We start from the raw sequence: 27,961 nt of genomic DNA, 5'->3' as shown, positions 1-27,961 counted from the left end.
TTCGCAGCGGCATTTAGTGGCCTTCTAATTACCAAAAAGCAATGCTAAAGCTTATGTCTGCTATTCCTGAACAAAGGGGATCCCAGAGAAGCATTTACAACCATGTGTGCCATAATTGCACAAGCTGTTTGTAAATAATTTCAGTGAGAAACCTTAAGTTTGTGAAAAAGTTTGTTAAAAAGTGAACTTTTTTTTTTAGATTTCATTTGGCTGTGAAATGGTGGCATTAAATATACCAACATGGGCCTAGATCAGTACTTTGGGTTGTCTGCTACACTACACTAAAGCTAAAATTAACCCTACAAGCTCCCTAATTAACCCCTTCACTGCTGGGCATAATACACGTGTGGTACGCAGCGGCATGTAGCAGCCTTCTAATTACCAAAAAGCAATGCCAAAGCTTATGTCTACTATTTCTGAAGAAAGGGGATCCCAGAGAAGCATTTACAACCATTTGTGCCATAATTGCACAAACTGTTTGTAAATAATTTCAGTGAGAAACCTAAAGTTTGTGAAAAAGTTTGTTAAAAAGTGAACTTTTTTTAAAAATTTGATTGCATTTGGCGGTGAAATGGTGGCATGAAATATACCAAAATGGGCCTACATCAATACTTTGGGTTGTCTACTAAAAAACAATATATACATGTAAAGGGTTATTCAGGGATTCCCAACAGTGTTCCAATGTAACTATCGCTAATTGTGAAAAAAAAAAATGGTTTGGAAATAGCAAAGTGCTACTTGTACTTATTGCACTATAACTTGCAAAAAAGCAAAGAACATGTAAACGTTGGGTATTTCGTAACTCAGGACAAAATTTAGAAATTATTTAGCATGGGTGTTTTTTGGCTGTTCTAGATGTGTAACAGAATTTAGGGGTCAAAGTTAGAAAAAGTGTGTTTTTTAACATTTTTTCATCATATTTTTTTTTTATATATATATAGTAAATTATATGATATGATGAAAATAATGGTATCTTTAGAAAGTCCATTTAATGGTGAGAAAAAAAACGGTATATAATATATGCGGGTACAGTAATTGAGTAAGAGGAAAATTACAGCTAAACACAAACACAGCAGAAATGTAAAAATATTCAAAATTGTATCACCTCTCAATAATTGTATTATTTCTAAGTTGATAAATAAGGCATTTTCTATTATAAACAAACAAAAACAAATACCTTAGAAAGATTATATTGAAAATACAGGCCAAAAAGTTAAAACTTAATGCAATAAAAGTGAATACACCCGTGGTCATTGACACACAAGTTAGATCACTGAAACAAAATTGATTACACCTGCAATTTCCAATTAGCCTTATTGCATGAACATAGTTACAAGAACATTCTCATTTTTGGACCAATGGGCTGTATCTATCTGCAAGTCTGTATCATGACTCCACATGTAAAAAAATTGCCAGAGGAATTGAAAAATCTGATTGTGAGACTTCACAAAGATGGAAAAGGATACAGGAAGATCAGTGATCAACTAAAAATCAGTTAAAATGCAGTTGCAGCAGTATTCAGGAGGTATAGAACGATACACAGTGCCAAAAATCAGATACTCAGTGGCTGTCCTCCTAAAATGACGCCACAGAGAGAGTGCTACTTGCACAATCTATCTCTGAAAAACAGGCAAGTGCTTCAGATTTGGATCAAGGCAAGTGCTTCAGATGTGGCTCAGGGATTATCATTAGAATTTGGAGTTTCTGTGACAGCTCAGACAGTGCTAAGGACATTGCATAATGTCAACTTCTATGGACGGCATCCAAGGAGAAAAACCTTGCTTGGTCTTCGGCACAAAACTGCAAGATTAAACTTTGCTAAACTATATGAAAAGCATGATGAATACTGGGAGCACATTCTTTGGTAAGATGACCAAGATACAATTTTTCGGCTCAAATGGGGTGCAGCATGTTTGGTGTGAACCTGGTCAGGATTATTACAGTGAATGCATATTCCCAACAGTGAAGCATGGAGGTGGGATGTGACGATATGGGGCTGCATGACTGCAAAAGGTGTTGGGGAGATGACATTTATAGATGGCACCATGCAGTGACGTGCGGTGAGCTCAGATGCTAGTGAGGCACTGGCTGTGATACACCCAAGAAACAATCACGTATTTAGAAATTAAAGGGACATCATAGTTGAAAAACTACATACTCTTTTTCTGTAGAGCATGCAGTATTAAGACTAGTGACCTGCACCTCCACGTGTTTAACCCTCGCATATGGGTTAAATACATAGTATAATTACTGCACTGCTGGTCCTAAGTGGAAACTGCCACTAATACATTCAGCAGCGCTAGTTAAACCGCTGAATCATGCTACTAGTGCTGATAATTGTATCAGTGTCAGTTTCCACTCAGGACCAGTGGTGTTGTGTGAGGCCTGAGTGGTACTTCTACTATGTGTTTAACACCTTTGCAGGGGGGGGTAGAGATATAGGGGTACAGAGTCTTAAAATAGCATGCTTTAATGAATTAGAGTATGTCATTTTCTATTTTACTATCCGCACCTGTAGTTCCACCCCTGGCAGCGCCCCACTACAAATTTTTGGGCCCCTTACTATACCATTGATTGGGCCCCCCTAACCACAGAAATACACATATAAACACACAGACACACTCACACAAACACAGACACACACACACAGATACACTCTTATACACTCACACAAACACACACAGAGATACACTCTTATACACTCACACAAACACACACACAGATACACTCACACAAACAAAGACACAGATACACTCTTATACACTCACACTCTTATACACTCACACAAACACACACACAGATACACTCACACAAACAAAGACACACACACAGAGATACACTATTATACACTCACACAAACACAGACACACACACAGATACACTCACACAAACAAAGACACACACACACACAGATACACTCTTATACACTCACACAAACACAGACACACACATAGATACACTCACACAAACAAAGACACAGATACACTCTTATACACTCACACTAACACAATCACACAGATACACTCTTATACACTCACACAAACACACACAGATACATTCTTATACACTCACACAAACATAGACACACACAGATACACTCTTATACACCGGTGAGTTCAGAGGTTAGTGAGCCAGAAATTTTTGGGCTTCCACGTGATATATATACAATTACATATGATTACATCATTTAGTTGTTAATCACATCATTTAGTGCAGTACAGTGGCTTTCATACCTGCATCAAAGGTGTACGAAAAATCTCCTTAGGCACCCAACTATCGGCGAGATTACGAGTCTTGCGTTAGCCTTAAAAAGCAGCGTTGAGAGGTCCCAACGCTGCTTTTTTCCTAACGCTGGTATTACGAGTCTTGCAGGTACAGGTGTACCGCTCACTTTTTTGGTCAGACTCGAAAATACTGCAAATCCACTTACGTCAATTGCGTATCCTATATTTTCATTGGGATTTGCCTAACGCCGGTATTTCGAGTCTTCCAAAAAGTGAGCGGTACAGCCTCTCCTGTCAAGACTGATACCGCATTTAAAAGTCAGTAGTTAAGAGTTTTATGGACTAACGCCGTAATATAAAACTCTTAACTAAAGTGCTAAAAATTACACTAACACCCATAAACTACCTATTAACCCCTAAACCGAGCCCCCCCCCACATCGCAAACACTAAAAAAAATGTTTAACCCTTAATCTGCCGAACCGGACATCGCTGCCACTATAAAAAATATATTAACCCCTAAACCGCCGCACTCCCACATCGCAAACACTAGTTAAATTTTATTAATCCCTAATCTGCCGTCCCTAACATCACCGACACCTACCTACATTTATTAACCCCTAATATGCCGCCCGCAACGTCGCCGCAACTATATTAAAGTTATTAACCCCTAAACCTAAGTCTAACCCTAACCCTAACACCACCCCTAACTTAAATATAATTTAAATAAATCTAAATAAAATAACTATCATTAACTAAATTATTCCTATTTAAAACTAAATACTTACCGATAAAATAAACCCTAAAATAGCTACAATATAACTAATAGTTACATTTTAGATAGCTTATGATTTATTTTTATTTTACAGGCAACTTTGTTTTTATTTTAACTAGGTAGAAGAGTTATTAAATAGTTATTAACTATTTAATAGCTGCCTAGTTAAAATAAATTCAAATTTACCTGTAAAATAAATTCTAAGCTAAGTTACAATTACACCTAACACTACACTATAATTAAATTAATTACCTAAACTAAATACAATTAAAATAAATTATCTAAAGTACGAAAAAAAAACACACTAAATTACAGAAAATAATAAAATAATTACAAGTTTTTTAAACTAATTACACCTAATCTAATCCCCCTAATAAAATAAAAAAGCCCCCCAAAATAATAAAAAGCCCTACCCTATACTAAATTACAAATAGCCCTTAAAAGGGCCTTTTGCGGGGCATTTCCCCAAAGTAATCAGCTCTATTACCTGTAAAAAAAAGTACAATACCCCCCCAACATTAAAACCCACCACCCACACACCAACCCTACTCTAAAACCCACCCAATGCCCCCTTAATAAAACCTAACACTAACCCCTTGAAGATCACCCTACCTGCCGAAGTCCTCAACGAAGCCGGGCGAAGTGGTCCTCCAGACGGGCAGAAGTCTTCATCGAAGCCGGCCAGAAGAGGTCCTCCAGACGGGCAGAAGTCTTCATCCAGGCGGCATCTTCTATCTTCATCCATCCGGCGAGGAGTGGGTCCATCTTCAAGACATCCAACGCGGAGCATCCTCTTCAAACAATGTCCAACTGAAGAATGAAGGTTCCTTTAAATGACGTCATCCAAGATGGCGTCCCTTGAATTCCGATTGGCTGATAGAATTCTATCAGCCAATCGGAATTAAGGTAGAAAAAATCCTATTGGCTGATGCAATCAGCCAATAGGATTGAAGTTCAATCCTATTGGCTGATCCAATCAGCCAATAGGATTGAGCTGGCATTCTATTGGCTGATTGGATCAGCCAATAGAATGCGAGCTCAATCCTATTGGCTGATTGTATCAGCCAATAGGAGTTTTTCTACCTTAATTCCGATTGGCTGATAGAATTCTATCAGCCAATCAGAATTCAAGGGACGCCATCTTGGATGACGCCATTTAAAGGAACCTTCATTCTTCAGTTGGACTTCGTTTGAAGAGGATGCTCCGCGTCGGATGTCTTGAAGATGGACCCGCTCCATGCCGGATGGATGAAGATAGAAGATGCCGTCTGGATGAAGACTTATGGCCGTCTTTAGGACCACTTCGTCCGGCTTCGTTGAGAACTTCGGCCCGGCTGGGTGAAGACTTCTCAAGGTAGGGTGATCTTCAAGGGGTTAGTGTTAGGTTTTATTAAGGGGGTATTGGGTGGGTTTTAGAGTAGGGTTGGGTGTGTGGGTGGTGGGTTTTAATGTTTGGGGGTGTATTGTACTTTTTTTTTACAGGTAATAGAGCGGATTACTTTGGGGCAATGCCCCGCAAAAGGCCCTTTTAAGGGCTATTTGTAATTTAGTATAGGGTAGGGCTTTTTATTATTTTGGGGGGCCTTTTTTATTTTATTAGGGGGATTAGATTAGGTGTAATTAGTTTAAAAAAACTTGTAATTATTTTATTATTTTCTGTAATTTAGTGGAGGGGGTTTCCTACTTTAGATAATTTTTTTAAATTGTATTTAGTTTAGGTAATTTATTTAATTATAGTGTAGTGTTAGATGTAATTGTAACTTAGGTTAGGATTTATTTTACAGGTAAATTTGAATTTATTTTAACTAGGTAGCTATTAAATAGTTAATAACTATTTAATAACTATTGTACCTAGTTTAAATAAATACAAACTTGCCTGTAAAATAAAAATAAATCCAAAGCTAGCTACAATGTAACTATTAGTTATAGTGTAGCTAGCTTAGGGTTTATTTTATAGGTATTTAGTTTTAAATAGGAATAATTTAGTTAATGATAGTAAGTTTTATTTAGATTTATTTAAATTATATTTAAGTTAGGGGGGTGTAAGGGTTAGGGTTAGACTTAGTTTTAGGGGTTAATAACTTTAATATAGTGGCGGCGACGTTGGGGGCAGCAGATTAGGGGTTAATAAATATAATGTAGGGTTCGGCGATGTTGGGGGCAGCAGATTAGGGGTTCATAAGTATAATGTAGGTGGCGGCGGTGTCCGGAGCGGCAGATTAGGGGTTAATAAGTGCAAGATTAGGGGTGTTTAGACTCGGGGTTCATGTTAGGGTGTTAGGTGTAGGCATAAATGTATTTTCCCCATAGGAATCAATGGGGCTGCGTTAGGAGCTTTACGCTGCTTTTTTGCAGGTGTTAGGTTTTTTTTCAGCCGGCTCTCTCCTATTGATTCCTATTGGGAAATTGTGCACAAGCACGTTTTGCCAGCTCACCGCTACCGTAAGCAGCGTTGGTATTGAGGTGTGATGTGGAGCTAAATTTTGCTCTACGCTCACTTTTTTGCGGCTAATGCCGGGCTTCTAAAAACCCGTAATACCAGCGTTGTCTGTAGTGAGCGGTGAGGGAAAACTGTGCGTTAGCACCGCACAGCCTTACCGACAAAAACTTGTAATCTAGGTGTTTGATATTATAAAAAAATACTGCTCAAGAATAATTTATAAGTGCTAGCAAGAAACTTTTTAAAAATCTTCCTTACTTCCATGTTACGTTTTCTTTTTGTGTATTATAAAAATAATATATTAAGATATGCAGGGTTAAAAAAAAAAACTATCATTATTTTGTAATTTTTATTGGTCTAACATAATCTTAGCAAACACACAAAGCATTAAGCTTTAGCAGGAGAGAGAGAAGAGAGATAATGTAATTTGTATTTTGGGAATGTTTACACTAACTAAAAAATGCTTCATTCAATGGAGGCAATTGCTGTGTGCTTGCAAATTCCAGGGGTTTCGATTCAAGTGCCCCACTTGCCCCCCCCTCCCCCTCCCCTCCAGATACCCATGGTATAATTATTTTCAGATTTTTGCACGCAACAAAAATAGCACGCATATTACGAGTTGAAAGTAAGCATATTCGCTCCAGCGTAATCTAATTTAATGCACATCGGCTTAATGCAACTTCAGAGCTCAAGTAAAGGGTAGGAAAATTTAAAAAGTTGCATAAAACACAACATAAATACATGTAAAAGTACAGTTACATTCATATAAACACTGTCTGCTAAATATTATTAAGATAGATGGTAAAAGGGGGTTTTAAAATAAAGACTGCAAAGGGCTTTAACGTATGTGAACCCTTTGGAATTAATTGGTTTTCTGCATGAATTTGTCATAAAATGTCATCTCATCTTCATCAAAGTCACAAGTATAGACAAATACAATGTGCTTAAGCTAACAACATACAATTATTATATTTCATGTCTTTATTGAACACATGCCAATAAATATTCAATATGTTGTGGAAAAAGTAAGTGAACACTTGAATTTAATAGCTAATTGATCCTCCTTTGGCCGCAATAACCTCAACCAAGTGTTTCCGGTAGCTTTGGATTAAACCTGTACAATGTTCAGGAGGAGTTTCGGACCACTCTTCCTTACAGAACTGCTTTAACTAAGCCATATTCTTAGGATGTCTGGTGTGAACAAATCTCTTAAGGTCATTCCATATCTCTATGGGTTAAAGGGACATGAAATCCAAAATGTTTCTTTCATGATTCAGATAGAGAATACAATTTTAAACAACTTTCTAATTTACTTCTATTATTTAATTTGTGTCCTTCTCTTTTTATACTTTGTTGAAAGGTTTATCTAGGCAAGCTCATGAGCAGCAAAGAACCTAGGTTCTAGCTGCTGATTGGTCGCTGCATATAAATTCCGATTTTCATTGGCTCCCCCATGTGTTCAGTTAGAAACCAGCAGTGTATTGCTGCTCCTTCAACAAATGATATTAAAAGAATAAAACAAATTAGATAATAGAAGTAAATTAGAAAGTTGTTTAACATTGTATTCTCTATCTGAATCATTAAAGAAAAATTTTGGGTTTCATGTCCCTTTAAGGTCTGGGCTCTGACTGGGCCACTCCAAAAGGTTGAAGCCATTCTGTAGTGGATTTACTTCGATGTTTAGGATCATTGTCCTGCTGCATCACCCAGCTTCTACTAAGCTTCAGCTAGCTCCCAGTCACCCTAATATTATCCTCTAGAATATCTTGATAAACTTGAGAATCCATTTTTCCCATCGATGGTGGCAAGTAATCCAGGCCTGAAGCAGCAAAGCAGCCCCAAATTATGAGGCTCCCTCCACTGCACTTAACCAATGGGACGATGTTTTAATTTTGGTATACGTTGCTTTTTTATGCCATACATAGTGCTTTGTGTTCTTCCCAAAAACTCAACCATACGGCTAGATTACGAGTTTTGCGGTAGCTAAAAAAGCAGCGTTAACAGGTCCTAACGCTGCTTTTTCACTACCGCTGCTATTACGAGTCTTGCAGGTTTAGGGTCACCGCACACTTTTTTGGCCTTACCGCAAACCGACTTACGTAAACTTCGTAAACCCTTTTTTCTATGGGACTTCCATAGCGCTGGTATTACGAGTTTGTCCTGGGAGGCCAAAAAGTGAGCGGTACACCCTCTACCTCCAAGATTTCTAATGCATTCTAAAGTCAGTAGTTAAGAGTTTTATGGTACAACGCCATAGCATAAAACTCATAACTAAAGTGCTAAAAAGTACACTAACACCCATAAACTACCTATTAACCCCTAAAACGAGGCCCTCCCGCATTGCAAACACTATAATAAAATGTTTAACCCCTAATCTGCCGCTACGGACATCGCCGCCACTAGAACATATTAACCCTTAAACCGCCGCACTCCCGCCTCGCAAACACTAGTTAAATATTATTAATCCCTAATCTGCCACCCCTAACATCGCCGCCACCTACATTATACTTATTAACCCCTAATCTGCCGCTCCGGACATCGCTGCAACCTACATTATATTTATTAACCCCTAATCTGCTGCCCCCAACATCGCCGCCACCTACCTACATTTATTAACCCCTAATCTGCCATATCCAATGTCGCCGCCACTATTCTAAATGTATTAACCCTTTAAACCTGTCTAACCCTAACCGTAACACCCCCTAACTTAAATATAATTTAAATAAATCTAAATAAAATTCCTATCATTAACTAAATTATTCGTATTTAAAACTAAATACTTACCTATAAAATAAACCCTAAGCTAGCTACAATATAACTAATAGTTACATTGTAGCTAGCTTAGGGTTTATTTTTATTTTACAGGCAAGTTTGTATTTATTTTAACTAGGTAGAATAGTTACTAAATAGTTATTAACTATTTAATAACTACCTAGCTAAAATAAATACAAATTGAGCTGTAAAATAAAACCTAACCTATGTTACAATAACACCTAACACTACACTACAATTAAATAAATTACCTACATTAAATACAATTAAATAAATTAAATTAAATTAGCTAAATCACAAAAAAAACACAAACACTAAATAAAAGAAAATAAAGAACAAATTACAAGATATTTAAACTAATTACAACTAATCTAATACCCCTATCAAAATAAAAAAAATCCCCCCCAAAATAAAAAAAAACCCTAGTCTAAACTAAACTATCAATAGCCTTTAAAAGGGCCTTTTGCGGGGCATTGCCCCAAAGTAATTAGCTCTTTTACCTTTAAAAATAAATACAAACAACCCCCCCCAACAGTAAAACCCACCACCCACACAACCAACCCCCCAAATAAAAGCCTAACTAAAAAAAACCTAAGCTCCCCATTGCCCTGAAAAGGGCATTTAAATGGGCATTGCCCTTAAAAGGGCATTTAGCTCTATTGCAGGCCCAAAGACCTAACCTAAAAAATAAACCCACCCAATACACCCTTAAAAAAATCCTAACACTAACCCACAAAGATTCACTTACTGGGAGAAGTCTTCATCCAAGCGGCAAGATGTCCTCAAGGAAGCCGGCAGAAGTGGTCCTCCAATCGGGCAGAAGTCTCCATCCAGACGGCATCTTCTATCTTCATCCTTCCGACGCGGAGCGGCTCCATCTTCAAGACATCCGGCGCGGAGCATCCTCTTCAAACGACGTCTTCTTCGGAATGAATATCACTTTAAGTGACATCATCCAAGATGGCATCCCTTAGATTCTGATGGGCTGATAGAATTCTATCAGCCAATCGGAATTAAGGTAGAAAAAATCCTATTAGCTGATGCAATCAGACAATAGGATTGAGCTGGCATTCTATTGGCTGCTCCAATCAGCCAATATGATTTTTTCAACCTTAATTCCGATTGGCTGATAGAATTCTATCAGCCAATCAGAATCTAAGGGACGCCATCTTGAATGACGTCACTTAAAGTGATATTCATTACGAAGAAGATGTCGTTTGAAGAGGATGCTCCGCGCCAGATGTCTTGAGAATGGAGCCGCTCCGCGTCGGAAGGATGAAGATAGAAGATGCCACCTGGATGAAGACTTCTGCCTGTCTGGAGGACCACTACTGCAGTCTTCCTTGAGGACATCTTGCCACTTGGATGAAGACTTCTTCCGGTAAGTGAATCTTCGGAGGTTAGTATTAAGATTTTTTTAAGGGTGTATTGGGTGGGTTTATTTTTTAGGTTAGGTCTTTGGGCCTGCAATAGAGCTAAATGCCCTTTTAAGGGCAATGCCCATCCAAATGCCCTTTTCAGGGCAATGGGGAGCTTAGGTTTTTTTTAGTTAGGCTTTTATTTGGGGGGTTGGTTTTGTGGGTGGTGGGTTTTACTGTTGGGGGGGTTGTTTGTATTTATTTTTTTTACAGGTAAAAGAGCTGATTTCTTTGGGGTAATGCCCCGCAAAAGACCCTTTTAAGGGCTATTGATAGTCTAGGCTAGGGGTTTTTTTTTATTTTGGGGGGGCTTTTTTTATTTTGATAGGGCTATTAGATTAGGTGTAATTAGTTTAAAGATCTGTCATTTGTTTTTTATTTTCTGTAATTTAGTGTTTGTTTGTTTTTTGTGATTGAGCTAATTTCATTAAATTTATTTAATTGCATTTAATGTAGGTAATTTATTTAATTGTAGTGTAGTGTTAGGTGTTATTGTAACTTAGGTTAGGTTTTATTTTACAGGTCAATTTGTATTTATTTTAGCTAGGTAGTTATTAAATAGTTAATAACTATTTAGTAACTATTCTACCTAGTTAAAATAAATACAAACTTGTCTGTAAAATAAAAATAAACCCTAAGCTAGATACAATGTAACTATGAGTTATATTGTAGCTTGCTTAGGGTTTATTTTATAGGTAAGTATTTAGTTTTAAATAGGAATAATTTAGTTAATGATAGGAATTTTATTTAGATTTATTTAAATTATATTTAAGTTAGGGGGTGTTAGGGTTAGACTTAGATTTAGGGGTTAATACATTTAATATAGTGGTGGCGACGTTGGGGACGGCAGATTAGGGGTTAATAAGTGTAGGTAGGTTGCGGCGACATTGGGGGCAGGAGATTAGGGGTTAATAAATATAATGTAGGTGTCGGCGATGTTGGGGGCAGCAGATTAGGGGTTCATAAGTATAATGTAGGTGGCGGCAGTGTCTGGAGCGGCAGATTAGGGGTTAATAAGAATAATGTAGGTGTCTGCGATGTCGGGGACGGCAGATTAGGGGTTAATAAGTGTAAGATTAGGGGTGTTTAGACTCGGGGTTCATGTTAGGTGTAAACATAAATGTAGTTTCCCCATAGGAATCAATGGGGCTGCGTTACTGAGATTTACGCTGCTTTTTGGCAGGTGTTAGACTTTTTCTCAGCCGGCTCTCCCCATTGATGTCTATGAGGAAATTGTGCACGAGCATGTACGACCAGCTCACCGCTGACTTAAGCAGTGCTTGTAGTGTGGAGCAAAATTTTGCTCTACGGTCACTTCTTGTCTTTTAACGCAGGGTTTATGAAAACCTGTAATACCAGCGCTGCAGGTAAGTGATCGGTGAGAAAAAACTGCACGGTAGCACCGCATAGCTCATAACGCAAAACTCGGAATCTAGACGTTAGTTTCTTCAGTTCACAAAACATTTTCCAGTAGTTTTGTGGGTGTCAAGGTGGTCTTTAGCAATATTCAGGCACGCAGCAATGTTTTTTGGGAAAACAGTGGCTTTCTTTGTGGTGTTCTGCTATGGCCATCATGTCTGTTCAATGTTTTCCACATTGTAGACTCATGAACAGAGATGTTGAACAGTTCAAATGATTTCTAGATTGTAAGTTCCCACGGGAATAGGGCCCTCAATTCCCCCTGTATTTGTCTGTAAAATGTCTTTTATCATATTGTTTCTCCATTGTACTGTTATCCTTGTACCCATGGTCAGCGCTGCGGAATCTGTTGGCCCTTTATAAATAAAGAATTATAATAAAGAATAATAATAATTTCTTCAAGTTTTTTGCTGTCACTCTAGTGTTCTTTTTTACCTTATTCAGAATTGTGCAGTGCACCCTTTGAGTCATCTTGGCTGGATGGCCACTTCTAGGGACACACAGTACTAAAATGTCTCTATTTATAGACAATTTGTCTAACAGTTAACAGATGAATATCTAATCTCTTTGAGATAACTTTGTAACCCGTTCCAGTTTCATGCAAAGCAACAATTCTTGATTCCAGGTCTTCTGCGAGCTCTTCTTTGTGAGGCATTGTTCACATCAATATATGCATTTTGTGAATAGCAAACTCAAAATGTTTGAGTAGCTCTAACTCACTCCTCCAATTTAGTTTAATTTGGACACATTCAAGTGGACACAGATGAATATTTGAATGATATATCAAATATGTATAAGAACAATAAAATAATTTGTGTGTTATTAGTTAAAACAGATTGTGTTTGTTAATTACTGTAACTTAGATGAACATCAAACCAGATTTTAAGACAAATTTATACATAAATGCAGTTATTTCTAAAGGGTTTACATACTTTTTCTAGCCACTGCATATGCATACATACACATGTCTAAATGTATATGAAATGTATGTATTTACATACATACCACATATAAACACATAAATACACACATACAGTATACAACACACACACACACACAAACACATATATATATATATATATATATATATATATATATATATATATATATATATATATATATATATATATCTGCATTGGTGCACTTTGCATTAAGATACCTAAAAACATGAAAAATCCTTTAAATTCAATATTAATATTTAATAATGGCTTTCACTATGTATTTACTGTTTTACTGTAAATATTGCCCATTCCAATGTTCTTCACATAGGTATTTTTAAATAGATATTCTTATATATATCTATACCTATATGTAATTATATATATATATATATATATATATATATATATATATATATATATATATATATATATATATATATATATATATATATATATATATATATATTATAAATATTTATTTAAGAATAAAACAAACATATTCTGAAATGTGAAATATTCATAATTCATCTCGGTTTTAACACTCTTGAATAAATCAGGTTAGCTACGAGTATGGTTCTTTGTTTTTTGCAGTTTTTATGCACAATTTAAAAGGACAGTCTACGTCAGCATTTTTATTGTTTAAAAAGATAGATAGTCCCTTTATTACTCATTCCCCAGTTTTGCATAACCAACACATTAATAAACTTTTTACCTCTGTAATGACCTTGTATCTAAGTATCTGCAGACTACCCCCTTATTTCAGTTCTTTTGAAAGACTTGCATTTTAGCCAATCAGTGCTGACTCCTAGGTAACTCCACGGGCGTGAGCACAATGTTATCTATATGGCACACGTGAACTAAAGCCCTTCAGTTGTGAAAAAATTTCAAAATGCATTCCGATAAGAGGCAACCTTCAAGGGCTAACAAATTAGCCTACCTAGATTTAACTTTCAACTAAGAATACCAAGAGAACAAAGCAAAATTGATGATAAAAGTAAATTGGAAAGTTGTTTAAAATGGCATGCTAGACATACTAGCTGCATTTAATGAATATTACCAGGAATTATATTCATTTAAAACAAGTGATACGCATACATCTGATGACTTTTGGAGAGATATCACGTATCCTACTGTCACATCAGAAATGGCTGATAGCCTCAATGTCCCTATTTCCATAGAAGAAATAGAGAAAGTAATATCCAAGCTTGCCTCAAATAAAGCAGCAGGTCCAGATGGCTTGCCTAGTGAATTCTATAAGATCCTGATTGGTGAAGCCACCCCACATCTTTGCACGCTCTTTAACAGCTTCTTTATTAGTGGTAAAATGATCCCCTCTTCATTTACCAATTCTTACACAACTTTGATATTAAAAGGCGGAAAAAACCCTGAATACAAGGAATCCTACAGACCAATTGCACTGTTAAATTCAGATTACAAAATTCTTACTGCAATTCTAGCATCTAGACTTCAAAGACCCCTCTCAGAAATTATACATACTGATCAAGCAGGTTTTCTAAATAACCGCAACTCAGCCTCAAAAATTAGGGAAGCCCTATTGGTGACAGAATATTTTGAGGTACTATCTAATTTAACTAGCGGGGGGGAGGACATACCTGACCTTGCTATTATTTCCTTAGATGCTGAAAAAGCCTTTGATTCAATATTTTACGAACATATCAAAACATCGTTAAGACAATTTGGCATCAGAGGTAATTTTCTTGAATTTATCGAAAATCTATATAAACACCCATCTACAAGATTGATAGTGAATAACAACATTTCCCCCTCTATCTTGTTAGGTAGAGGAACAAGGCAGGGCTGTCCTCTTTCCCCGCTCTTATTTAATATTTCCATTGAACCTCTGGCAATTAAAATACGCCATCATTTGGATGGTATAAAAATTCGTAACTGCGAAATAAAAATCGGTCTGTATGCTGATGATCTGCTGCTTTATTTGGCTAACACCAAACTGAACTTACCAAAACTTTTTCAGATCTTGGAACAATTTGGTACATTCTCTGGATACAAAGTAAATATGACAAAATCAGAGATAGTGTGGCTCAGGAAAAATAAAACTTCAATATTAAAAACTCCTTTTCGCCAAGTAAAAGATTCTTTTAAATATCTAGGGATTCATATTCCGACAAGGTCTGTAGATCTCTATACATTGAACATACCCCCAGTAGTAAAAATGATCAAAGAAAAGCTTTTGTTATGGCAAAATCTCCCAATATCACTTTCTGGAAGGATTGCCCTTTTTAAAATGGCTCTTCTTCCAAAACTTTTATATATACTTCAAAATACACCAATAATTCTATTAGGTAAGGATATACGTTCAATCAATACTTCACTTATACAGTTCTTATGGCAGAATAAGAGGTCAAAGATATCTCTTATGAAACTTTCAATACCAAGAAAGGATGGTGGTCTTGCCTTACCAGACATAAGGCTATATAACCTCTCCTTTCTGGCTCGTGTCGTAACAGACTGGATCTCATCTAATAACTATGTCTTGAATAATTATCTCGAGACCAGTGTCTGCTACCCATATTCTCTATCTGCATTAATACACTTAGTACCTAAAGAAATCCCCTCAGAAATTAAACGATTTAAAACAATTCTTAACCCACTTAAAGCTTGGCACAAGATAGTAACCTTTCTTTCAATTAATAATAGTGCTACCTGTCTTTTGCCTATAATAGGTAACCCTATTTTTCAATCAGGATTGCATTCCGAAGTCTTTAGGAAATGGCATAATCGGGGGTTAACCAAGGTATACCAAATAATTGATAAAGAGAGAAAATATATCAAAACATTCCAGGAATTAAAAAGAGATTTTGATTTGCCCAATAAAGACTTCTTTGCGTATTTGCAATTAAGGCATTTTGCACAGGACCTAGTTAAGAAAGCTGGTTGGGAATGGGGACTAGGTAAACTCGATGATTGGCTTGCTCTAACAAGAAATGGTCATATGTCAATTGCACCATGTTATCATCTTCTGGGTACAAATAAAGGAGAACCGGTACTGGCAAAGATTGCCCTCTACTGGAATACAGCAATCCCTCAGAGTAATATTGAGTCTAAAACTATTCAATTGTCAATTAAAAAAATTGCACAAGTAACGCTCTCTGCAACTTGGAGGGAGGCACATGTTAAGCTCCTTCATGGGGCATATTTTACCCCCGAGAGAGGTTTCAAATGTGTGAATGTAGGGTTTAATAAATGTCCTAAATGTTCGTATCAGGCAGCTGATTTAATACATATGTTTTGGTATTGTCCAAAGATTAAAAATCTCTGGGCTAGGCTCGAATACTGGCTAAAAAAGGTGCTTAAGATAGGCTATGTCTCTTTGACAATATATCAGATAATACTCTGCCTTAAGGAAGAGCCTGGTAAGCAAACTGATGAAAAAATAATAATCTCCGCTATTCTTGCTACCAGGTATTTAATCTGTAAGAAGTGGAAAAGTCATGCAATGCCAAGCATTACTGAAATTAAAAACTGCATGAAAAAACAATGCATTTTAGACCAGAGAAACGCGGATATAAATAATGAACAAGACATTAAAAGGTTCTTTGATAAATGGGCAGCCTTCTTAAAAATCTTTCCGGCTGCAGAAATAGATTATATAATCTTCCCCTTTAGAAATACAGAAATTGTTCTATTAGGGAACTGGTAAAGCTTCAGGAGGAAGAAAGTGATGGTAATTTTTTTTTCTGTTTTCGTTTGTTTTTTTTTGTTTTTTGGTTTTTTTTTTGTTATGTTTTCTCTTCGCATGGGGGGGGGGGGGGAACAAGGGGGGGGGTTATACTGAAAATCAAAAACTCCAAGCATTGTAGGAAAATAAAATGTTTGTGTTCATTAATGTGATGATTAGCCTAAATTTAACTACATGTATAAATGAACATAGTACTATGTTGTCAAATTTATTGTATCTTTTGATTACGCCATGTTTTCAAAATGGTTGATATTGTTTTTGGACAGTGACTTGGATTATAAATAAAACAATTAAAAAAAAAAAAAAAATGGCATGCCCTATCTGAATCATGAAAGTTTACTTTTGACTAGACTGTCCCTTTAAGTCTATGTAAGAATGCCTTAATGCGGTTGCAATATTATAAAGTTTTGTGTGCGTTGGGTTTTCGCTCTCGCACTAACTTTTTACTTTCAACTTGTAACATGAGCACAGCCCGCCGTGCGCAAAAAGCCTCTGTCTAGCGAAGTTAACGTGAAAGCAGGAACGCAAAATAGCGCTCCACTCTTATTCTAGCCCTAAATAAATAAAGTGATTTTCGGGTTCACATACTGCATTTGTAATTCCATTACTACACAAACCTGAAATTTGTCTGGAGCTCCAAATTCTATTCTTCTTTGACTTGTTGGTTGTATTTCTTTATTGTAGACACATTTTACCATGTGTCCTAACAGTTGCAAAGTCCAATTACTTCCTAAGGAAATTGAAATGAGAACATTAATTAAACAATTTTATATCAATGTACAGATTATAAGCATTTGGCATTAAAGGAATAGTCTAGTCAAAATTATACTTTCATGATTCAGATAGAGCATGCAATGTTAAGCAACTTTCTAATTTACTCCTATTATCGATTTTTGTTTGTTCTCTTGTTATCTTTATTTGAAAAAGCAAGAATGCAAGCTTAGGAGCCGGCCCATTTTAGCTTCAGCACCCTGGATAGAGCTTGCTTATTGGTGGCTACATTTAGCCACCAATAAGCAAGCATAACCCAGGTTCTGAACAAAAAATGGTATGGCTCCTAAGCTTTACATTACTGCTTTTAAAATAAAGATAGCAAGAGAACAAAGAACAATTGATAATTGGAGTAAATTAGAAAGTTGCTTAAAATTGCATGCTCTATATGAATAATTATTATTTTTTTTTTTTAAATATTTTAACCCCTTAATGACGCATGACGTACAGGGTACGTCTTACACAAGCTGGTCTTTAAAGACCAGAGACGTACCCTGTACGTCGTTAAGGGTTTCAAGCAGCTGGAAGCGATCCTGATCGCTTCCAGCCGCTTTCAAGGTATTGCAGTGACTGCAATACCTTTTTAGGCACACCGATGCAGAGAGAGCCACTATGTGGCCCTCTCTGCATCGGCTAGTGATGGTGCCGATCGTTGGTGGGTGGGAGCTATTGAAGGGGAGGTGGGTGGGCGGCCCATCACTTGGGAACTTCCTTCCGGCTGTCCTCTATGCCGGGTGCGCACGGGAGCGCGTGCTGGAGGTGAGGGGCGGGTGCGCGCGCATGCGCCTGTGCGCGCGCACCCGCAATCTAAGGCAGTTGCTGAACTTGCTGGGGATTTTGTTTTTGCTGAGAGAGGGTGGCGGGTGCAGAAGAGGGGTGATCTGGGGTGATCTGGGAATGATCTGGGAGGGGGAGGGTGTAGGGTATGGAGGGGGGCAGCTACACTACAGAAAAAGTTAGGTTTATAAAATAAAAATAAAGTTATTTTGCAAAGTGGGTACTGGCAGACAGCTGCCAGTACCCAAAATGGTGGCTAATAGTTAGTGGGGGGAGGGTTAGAGAGCTCTTTGGGGGGGATCAGGCAGGTTGGGGGCTAAGGGGGGATCCTACACAGCAGAATATCTTTTTTTTTTTTTTTTTTTTTTAATAATGAAAAAAAAAAAAAAAAACAACTTTTATTTTAGTACTGGCAGACTTTCTGCCAGTACTTAAGATGGTGGGGACAATTGTGGGGTGGGGGAGGGAAGAGAGCTGTTTGGGAGGGATCAGGGGGTGGGATGTGTCAGGTGGGAGACTGATTTCTACACTAAAGCTAAAATTAACCCTTCAAGCTCCCTACAAGCTACATAATTAACCCCGTCACTGCTGGGCATAATACAAGTTTGGTGCGCAGCGGCTAGCGGCCTTCTAATTACCAAAAAGCAATGCCAAAGCCATATATGTCTGCTATTTATGAACAAAGGGGATCCCAGAGAAGCATTTACAACCATTTGTGCCATAATTGCACAAGCTGTTTGTAAATAATTTCAGTGAGAAACCCAAAGTTAGTGAAAAAGTGAACATTTTTTTTTATTTGATCGCATTTGGCAGTGAAATGGTGGCATGAAATATATCTAAATTGGCCTAGATCAATACTTTGGGTTGTCTACTACACTACACTAAAGCTAAAATTAACCCTACAAGCGACCTAATTAACCCCTTCACTGCTGGGCCTAATACAAATCTGGTGCACAGCGGCATTTAGCGGCCTTCTAATTACCAAGAAGCAACGCCAAAGCCATATATGTCTGCTATTTCTGAACAAAGGGGATCCCAGAGAAGCATTTACAACCATTTGTGCCATAATTGCACAAGTTGTTTGTAAATAATTTCAGTGAGAAACCTAATATTTGTGAAAAAGTTTGTGAAAAAGTGAACGATTTTTTTTTATTTGATCGCATTTGGTGGTGAAATGGTGGCATGAAATATACCAATATGGGCCTAGATCAATACTTTGGGATGTCTACTAAAAACAAATATATACATGTCAAGGGATATTCAGGGATTCCAGACGGATATCAGTGTTCTAATGTAACTATCGCTAATTTTGAAAAAAAAAATGGTTTGGAAATAGCGAAGTGCTACTTATACTTATTGCCCTATAACTTGCATAAAAAGCAAATAACATGTAAACATTGGGTATTTCTAAACTCAGGACAAAATTTAGAAACTATTTAGCATGGGTGTTGTTTGGAGGTTGTAGATGTGCAACAGATTTTGAGGTTCAAAGTTAGAAAAAGTGTGTTTTTTTCCATTTTTTCATCATATTTTATAATTTTTTTATGGTAAATTATAAGATATGATGAAAATAATGGTATCTTTAGAAAGTCCATTTAATGGCGAGAAAAACGGTATATAATATGTGTGGGTACAGTAAATGAGTAAGAGGAAAATTGCAGCTAAACACAAACACCGCAGAAATTTAAAAATAGCCCTGGTCCTTAAGGGAAAGAAATTGAAAAATGGCCTTGTCCTTAAGGGGTTAAAATTGTATTTATTTTTTTGAGATTAGTTTGGACTTTATCTCTTTATTTATTTATAATTTAATTTTTAATTTTACATTTTCTTTATTGAAGGTCAAAAACACTTTACAATATTAGATTATAACCATAGTAATATCTTATATTTTACAGACAGATACAATAAAATATAGAAAACAATAACAATACATTTAGAAAAGCAAAACACAATATGTTGTGATGTACATTTTATATATTTCCTGTAGAAGTCCTAGTTGTATTGCTTTTGTATCAATTAACGATATGACCTTCTCAAAGAACAAAGTTGTATTTCAATATAACGAAGAGAGAAGAAAACATCATCATTTTCCATTGTATATCATGTTATAATTGAATAAACTAATAGAAATCCAAATGATTAATTTTACCTATAAACTAATAAAAAAACTTTTTAACTTTGTTGCCTATTTTGTTGCCTTTCATGAAATCGATATTTGCGCTCCACTGTGTAATACCAGCGCACGCTAATGTATTACAAGTTCACAGCAATGTTCGTACTGCTGGGAAGCATTGCGCTCACTAGAACCTGCTTCCATAGGCTCCTATGAGAGCTTCGTTCTTCATCAGAGACGGCATCAGAAAACAATCACTACACTAGGCAGTTTTGGGACTTCAAAGTTGGTGGGAATGGGGTGTTTGAAAAATAACAGCACTGAAAAGTACCTTTACATTGTGGTCTATGGGAACTGTGTGTTCCCATAGACCGCAGTGTAAATATATATATGTATATGCTTACATACATATATATTTATGTGTTAATATGTGAATATACACATATTAACACATAAACATATATGTATATTCGCTGCGCAAGGTTCTGATGCCATTTCTGACTGCATCAGAACGAGGCTCCCATAGGAGCATATGGAAACACACTCCCGTGAGCACAATGCTTCCTAGCGATTTGAACGCGAGCTCGCATTTACATTGCAATTTACTTGCAATACCAGCGCACATTAACGTACACTGGTATTACAAAGTGGAGCACTAATATCGCTTGCATGTCTCTGACGGCATCAGAACGAGGCTCCCATAGGTGCCTACGGAAGTACGCTGTTGTGAGCGCAATGCTTCCTAGCAGTGCGAACACGAGCTTGCGTTTGCATTGTGATTTACTTGTCATACCAGCGCACACTATCGTCCACTGGTATTACAAAGTGGAGCACTAATGTCGCTTGCACGCAAGTGGAGCTCTCCACTTGTAATATAGCCCAAAGAAAATTTGATAATACTAAATTGGAAACTATTTTAAAATGTTATCCTCTGTCTGAATCTCAAAAGAAAAATTTTGGGTTTCATATTCCTTTAATGTGAAACTACCGGGGGGGAAAAAAAAAAGATTTTTTTTTTCAGCAGAACAGATCAGATAATACCATGTCCTTTTTTTCCATTTAAATATCTTTATTACATTTTTCAACAATATAGCGATAACATCATCGTACAATTAAAGTAGTTGAAACAAGGGAGAGAAAGAACAAGTAGAACAGTCATACTTATCAGGAATATAACATAAGTCTCTGTAATGAGGTGAGAGCTGTCTTTACAAAAGGATATATAAAGAGACGTTAGGGTTGAGTACCTCTTAATATAGCATTTTCGTGCAACATATTATGAATACAAGTTAGCTAATAATAAATAGTGACATTCAATAAGGATTGTGAGTGAAGTAGACTGAAAGAAGCAGGGGAGGGGTCAAGGGGTAGGAATGGAGGGGAGAAAGAATAAGGGAAGGTAGAAGAAGGAATGAGAAGTATATGAGCTGGTTAATTCTATAATTACTGTAGATGATATGATTAATGGAAATACCTATGTTGGAGATTGTGATGAGGTTTGTTTATTTTAATGTTTTCTGTTCCCATATGAATATAATGTCTAGAATTTAATCTGATTTACCCTGGAAGCTATAGTGATTGTTTTTCTAAGGATAGGACATGATCTACTTCTTGTAGCCACATCTGGGGCGTAGGAACTATCATTTGGCACATCTTAGCATGCATTGAAACCGTTTTCTACAGTACTGACATGGAATTTTTGGCAGGTTATTCAGGATTATCATTGAAAGATGGAGTTCCAGTGTGGATCCCAGTATATAATTGATGTGGGTGATAACGGTTTCCCAGTAGGGTTTAAGAAGGGGGGCAGAACCACCAGATGTGGGAGCTTGGGTTCGAAATAGTCCATCCTAAAATAGTAGGATGCTTGGTAAAGTACAGGGTCGGTCAGATAACGCTGGTAGTTGTAGTAGTTCTGATTGTATAAAGAGCAGGTTGTTTAACAGTTCTATGGAGTTGGATGGTTTTGTACCATATTCTAAGTAAGCTTGCTATATAATAGTTGGATTTGCATAATGAAGGTCTATACTTTATGGGGATCCAACATATGGGGTGTCTTTATAAGAGAAGCTTCAACTTGGACCCAGGTTTTAGATGGTATGGAGTGGTTACAAGCCATTATACGAGCTAGGTGAGCTGCTCGAAAGTAACTGGTCAGGTTGGGGATCCCTAGACCACCATCATCTTTATTAAGTAGTGTAATTTTAGATTCTTGTCCTGGGGTAGGACAATATAAAAGTTTCTATCATTTTCTGTTGTGGCGGTAAATATTAAATAGGCAGGTCAAGGGGAAGAACCTGGAAAAGGTATAAATAATTTGGAAGTAGAGTCATTTTGACTGTGTTCGCTCAGCCTATCCAAGAAAGATGGCTTTGCTTGTGCCAGGTATCTAAGAGTTTGCAGGGTTCCACTTTTAAGGGGAGATAGTTGAGATTATATAAGTCTGACGTGTTGGGAGTTTATGCCTAGATAGTGTAAAGAGTTCTTGATCGAGAAGTTGGAGTTTTGCGTTAGATAGGTGGTTTCATTTTCAAGCAGATAGATAAGTAGGAGGACTGATTTGTCCATGTTGATGGAAAAGTTTGAAACTTTTTTATATGTGTCAAGTTCTTTCAAGAGAGAGGGAATAGATATAAGTGGGAATCGAATGGTAAAAATAATGTAATCTGCATATAGTAAGCATTTCTGATCAATCGGGCCGAATTCCATTCTTTAATATTTGGGTAAGATCTGATGCATGCCACATGCATCAGATCTAAACCAAATATTAAAAGGAATGGAATTTGGCCCGATTAATCAGAAATGCTTACAATATGTAAATTACATTTTTACTAGTCTCTACTGTGAGAACAGCCTTTTTTCGGGTGCCGTTTTTTATGGGGAATTTAGGAGGACGTGTTATTTGCATGTACAATGGCTGACAGGTTGGCGTAGAGGGCTTTGATTCTATTAACAAGTATTGGAGAGAAGCCAAACTTCGACAGGGCCGGCCACATAAACTCCCAGTCCACCCTGTCAAAGGCCTTCTCAGCATCAGTAAAAAGCATAATTATGGGAAGATTTCTGTTAGTAGCTGTATAAAGGGTTTGGAGTACACGGATAGAGTTGTCCTGCCTGGGATGAAGCCGACCTACTCTGTGTGAATCAAATATGGCAGTACTTTATTTAAACGGTTAACTAATATCTTAGTGTAATAACTTGATGTCTATATTTAGTAAGGAGATTGGACGATAGTTATCAGAAGGTTTACCGGGCTTGGGGATTACCGATATTGGCACCTCGAGAAAGTGTTGGGAAAAGCTGCTGGTCTAATCAATCGATTGATATATAGCTCAAGAAGATGAGGGCACAATTGAGGTGTGAACAGGTGGTAGTATTTTGGAGTGAAGCTGTCTGGGCCTGGGACTTTACCTGGTGGTAGGGCTTTGATGGCTGCTAAGTCTCCCTGAATATGAAACAGTCTTCAGCTGTTAGAGACGGTAGGTGGACATGAGCGAGGTAATCAATAATTAAGCTTGTTTTAGTACTAGGGTCTGGTGTCTGTTAATTGTATAAGGAGGTGTAGTAGTTGGCAAATTCATTGACAATGGCTGTGCTATCAGTGAGGGTATTGCCTGAGGGTCCTTTGACGTTTTTTATAAACGTTTTAAATTTCTTCTTTTTAAGGGATCTAGCTAGCATACGTCCTGTCTTATTGCTTTCGGTAAAGAATTTAGTCGCAGATGGGCGTTTTTAATGAGATATTTGCTCAGGTCTTCCCAGGTCTGCATAGTGTTGAGGGGACTGCAGATTTTGCTTATGAGCTAGTTCGGATTGTGTAAGTTTAGTAGTGAGAGTGTTATAATAGGTCGTTCTTTGTTGGCGTTGTCTCTTGGTGTGTTTTACGAGTTCCCCTCGTATATAGCATTTGTAAGCTTCCCAGTTATTGGACACAGAAGTGTCAGAGGAGATATTTAAAGTAAAGAATTCATTGGTTTTCTTTGTGATATCTGTTATCATCTGAAAGATGAGGTCATTGAGCCTCCAATTTGGGCGGTTGGATGTTTTTGTGGACCATTTAAAGGATATAAGTATATCACTATGTTTGGACCATACTGTGTGACTACTTTTAGAATCTATGAGTGAGGATAAGGTAGATTGGTCACACTTTATGTAGTCCAAGCTTGTGTAGGAGCGTTGTGGGTTGGAAATTTTTTTTATAATCTCTAACAGTAGGATGTGTGATACGCCATGTGTCGAATAATGGAAGAGTGTGTAATGCTTGCCATTAGCTTTGACTTGTTTATTACCAATGTATGATTTCCCTGAGGAGGCGTCAGTTATTGGGTTAATGGGGATATTAAAATCGCCTCCAATAAAAATTGGATGTTTAGAGATATCGATAAGTTGATTGAGGTCTCAGTGGAAGAAAGACGAATTGGGGCGATTAGGCACTTATATGTTTTCTATTGTAAGTGGTCTACCATAGAACAGACCCATAATGATTAATATTCTGCCTTCAGTATCTGGGAACTGTTGTAAGAGTTCATATGAGGTGCCTTTTCTAAATTAGATACTCCACCGTTTTTCCTACTATGGCCTGAGCAAATGAAGTGTTGATCAAAATAGAATGTTGGTAGTTTGGGCTCATTGGACTTTTTAAAGTGAGTTTCTTGGGCTAACCGTATATAAACTCACTTTTTGTAAAAGTCGTGGAAAGCGATATAGCGTTTTTCTGGAAATAAAAAGCCTTTGACGTTTTGGGTGGCAATAGTGAGAGTGGCTAATGATGAGGGGGTGTTCATGAGGGGTTCCAATGGGGTGCTAATTTGATGGGTTTGCAGTTAGAAGGGGAAAAATGAATTGGTAATAAATGAGCAGGTGGTAGTATGAGTAACCAGCCTAAGTGTAGGGAAGGGTGAACTAATGGGGTAGTAGTCTGCAGCCAAGTGTTGGTCGAGTTTAAGTTATAATGGAAGTGAGCTAAAGAACAAATTGGATAATATATTTTGTGTATAGGGTAAAGTGGTGGAAAAGAAAAAGAAAAAAAAAAGAAAAACAAAGAAAGTATGGAGAAATACAGTAGGGGGCAAAGCACGGCTTGAGAAAACCCGCCACTGGTATTACAAAACAAATTTCAATAACAAGAATAAACAGAAAAAAGGGGAGCCATGCAATTCAACAATTTCAACACTAATATCAAGATTCTCTAAGGAGATAAAAAGAGCATTATTGTCAAGTAGGCCTAGTGCGTAACCTAAAGAATAACAAATGTAACATTAGTGTGAACAAACTTATGGCTAGATTACGAGTCTTGCGGGTCCCAGCGCTGCTTTTTGACGCCCGCTGGTATTACAAGTCTTGAAGGTACAGGTGTATCCCTCACTTTTTTGGCCAGACTCGAAAATAACGCAAATCCACTTACGTCAATTGCGTATCCTATATTTTCAATGGGACTTGCATAGCGCCGGTATTACGAGTCTGACAAAAAGTGAGCGGTACAGCCTCTCCTGTCAAGACCGATACCGCATTTAAAAGTCAGTAGTTAAGAGTTTCACACTACAACGCCGCAGCATAAAACTCTTAACTAAAGTGCTAAAAAGTACACTAACACCCATAAACTACTTATTAACCCCTAAACCGAGGCCCCCCCATATCGCAAACAATAAAATAAATATTTTAACCCCTAATCTGCCGAACCGGACATCGCCGCCACTATAATAAATATATTAACCCCTAAATCGCTGCACTCCCGCATCGCAAACACTATTTAAATATTATTAACCCCTAATCTGCCGGCCCTAACATCGCCGCCACCTACCTACATTTATTAACCCCTAATCTGCCGCCCCCAACGTCGCTGCCACTATAATAAAGTTATTAACCCCTAAACCTAAGTCTAACCCTAACCCTAACACCCCCTAACAAATATAATTTAAATAAATCTAAATAAAATTACTACAATTCACAAAATTATTCCTATTTAAAACTAAATACTTACCGATAAAATAAACCATAAGATAGCTACAATATAACTAATAGTTACATTGTAGCTATCTTAGGGTTTATTTGTATTTTACAGGCAACTTTGTATTTATTTTAACTAGGTACAATAGTTATTAAAATAGTTATTAACTATTTAATAAAACTACCTAGTTAAAATAAAGACAAATTTACCTGTAAAATAAAACCTAACCTAAGTTACAATTACACCTAACACTACACTATAATTAAATAAATAAATTAAATACAATTAATTACAATTAAATAAAATTATCTAACGTACGAAAAAAACCAAACACTAAATAACAGAAAATAAAATAATTACAAGATTTTTAAACTAATTACACCTACTCTAATCCCCCTAACAAAATAAAAAAGCCCCCAAAAATAAAAAAAAGCCCTACCCTACACTAAATTACAAATAGCCCTTAAAAGGGCCTTCTGCGGGGCATTGCCCCAAAGTAATCAGCTCTTTTACCTGTAAAAAAAAAAAAAGTACAAATACCCCCCCCCAACATTAAAACCCACCACACACACAACCAACCCTACTCTAAAACCCACCCAATCCCCCCTTAAAAAAAAACTAACATTAACCCCTTGAAGATCACCCTACCGTGAGACATCTTCACCCAACCGGGCAGAAGTGGACCTCCAGAAGTCTTCACCCAACCAGGCAGAAGTGGACCTCCAGAAGGGCAGAAGTCTTCATCCAGACGGCATCTTCTATCTTCATCCATCTGGCGCGGAGCGGGTCCATCTTCAAGACGTCCGACGCGGAGCATCCTCTTCTAACGACGGCCGACGACTAAATGAAGGTTCCTTTAAATGACGTCATCCAAGATGGCGTCCCTTCAATTCCGATTGGCTGATAGAATTCTATCAGCCAATCGGAATTAAGGTAGAAAAAAATCCTATTTTTCAGCTTAACTTACATGATACTTGATATTGTGTAGAGGTATCGTAGGTTCACACGGTTATTGACATCTTGGAGTGCAGCAAGAGAGTTTTTTCATGTGTTGCTCGTAAGTGCGCCACAGCCACGTAGTGAGGATGTAGGCAGTGGACACGATGCAGGGCCTGTGCCTGTATGTAGCTCTCCCTCTGGGTGTGTTGCGAGAGGTCCGATAGGGTCCGGGCTTTATCAAAGGGTTGAAGTGAGACGCTTGTTCACAGTGGTAAGGTTGCAACCTTGTGCATGGCAGGCAGTAGTGTCGGCAGTCATTGCAGCGGCTGAGCAAAAGTCATCGATCAGCTAGGGTGAATGCTGAAGGCTCAGAGTATTCCCCTGCTTGTTTTGTGCTGTTTTTGGGGCAAATAAGCAGGTCAGTGGCGGTTTTCAAGCGAACCGTGCCAGTAGCTTTAGAGAGGTGCAGCCATCAAAGACACCTGCACGCTCCACCCCCGACTACCAATTCTTTTCATGTCTTCCTATTTACTCATATGTCAAATCTTACAAATAATGGTTACAACTGAGATATCAATAAATAACCCAGCATGTATATCTGAAAAAGAAGCGCTTTTGCATGTCAGTTACGTTACTTACTGCATTTTGGATAAGCTACCATCAGTATATCATCCTCTCTGGCCTCAAAGGAAGTCATTGCCTGAAATGT

General features: G+C 37.4%; 1 protein-coding gene across 1 annotated transcript in view; it reads right to left on the bottom strand.

Annotated features, from left to right (window-relative positions):
• Nucleotides 1-27,961, bottom strand: part of LOC128657430 (sulfotransferase 6B1) — a 117,360-nt gene that overhangs the window by 81,068 nt on the left and 8,331 nt on the right. The window contains exon 2 of the mRNA XM_053711782.1: nucleotides 17,323-17,435. Coding sequence (XP_053567757.1) covers nucleotides 17,323-17,435 — 113 coding nt within the window. The remainder of the gene's footprint in view (nucleotides 1-17,322; nucleotides 17,436-27,961) is intronic.

Source organism: Bombina bombina, chromosome 4, assembly GCF_027579735.1.
Source record: "Bombina bombina isolate aBomBom1 chromosome 4, aBomBom1.pri, whole genome shotgun sequence".
Classification (NCBI taxonomy): domain Eukaryota; kingdom Metazoa; phylum Chordata; class Amphibia; order Anura; family Bombinatoridae; genus Bombina; species Bombina bombina.
The sequence above is the reverse complement of the archived record's forward strand: the minus strand, read 5'-3'. Positions and strand labels throughout refer to the sequence as shown.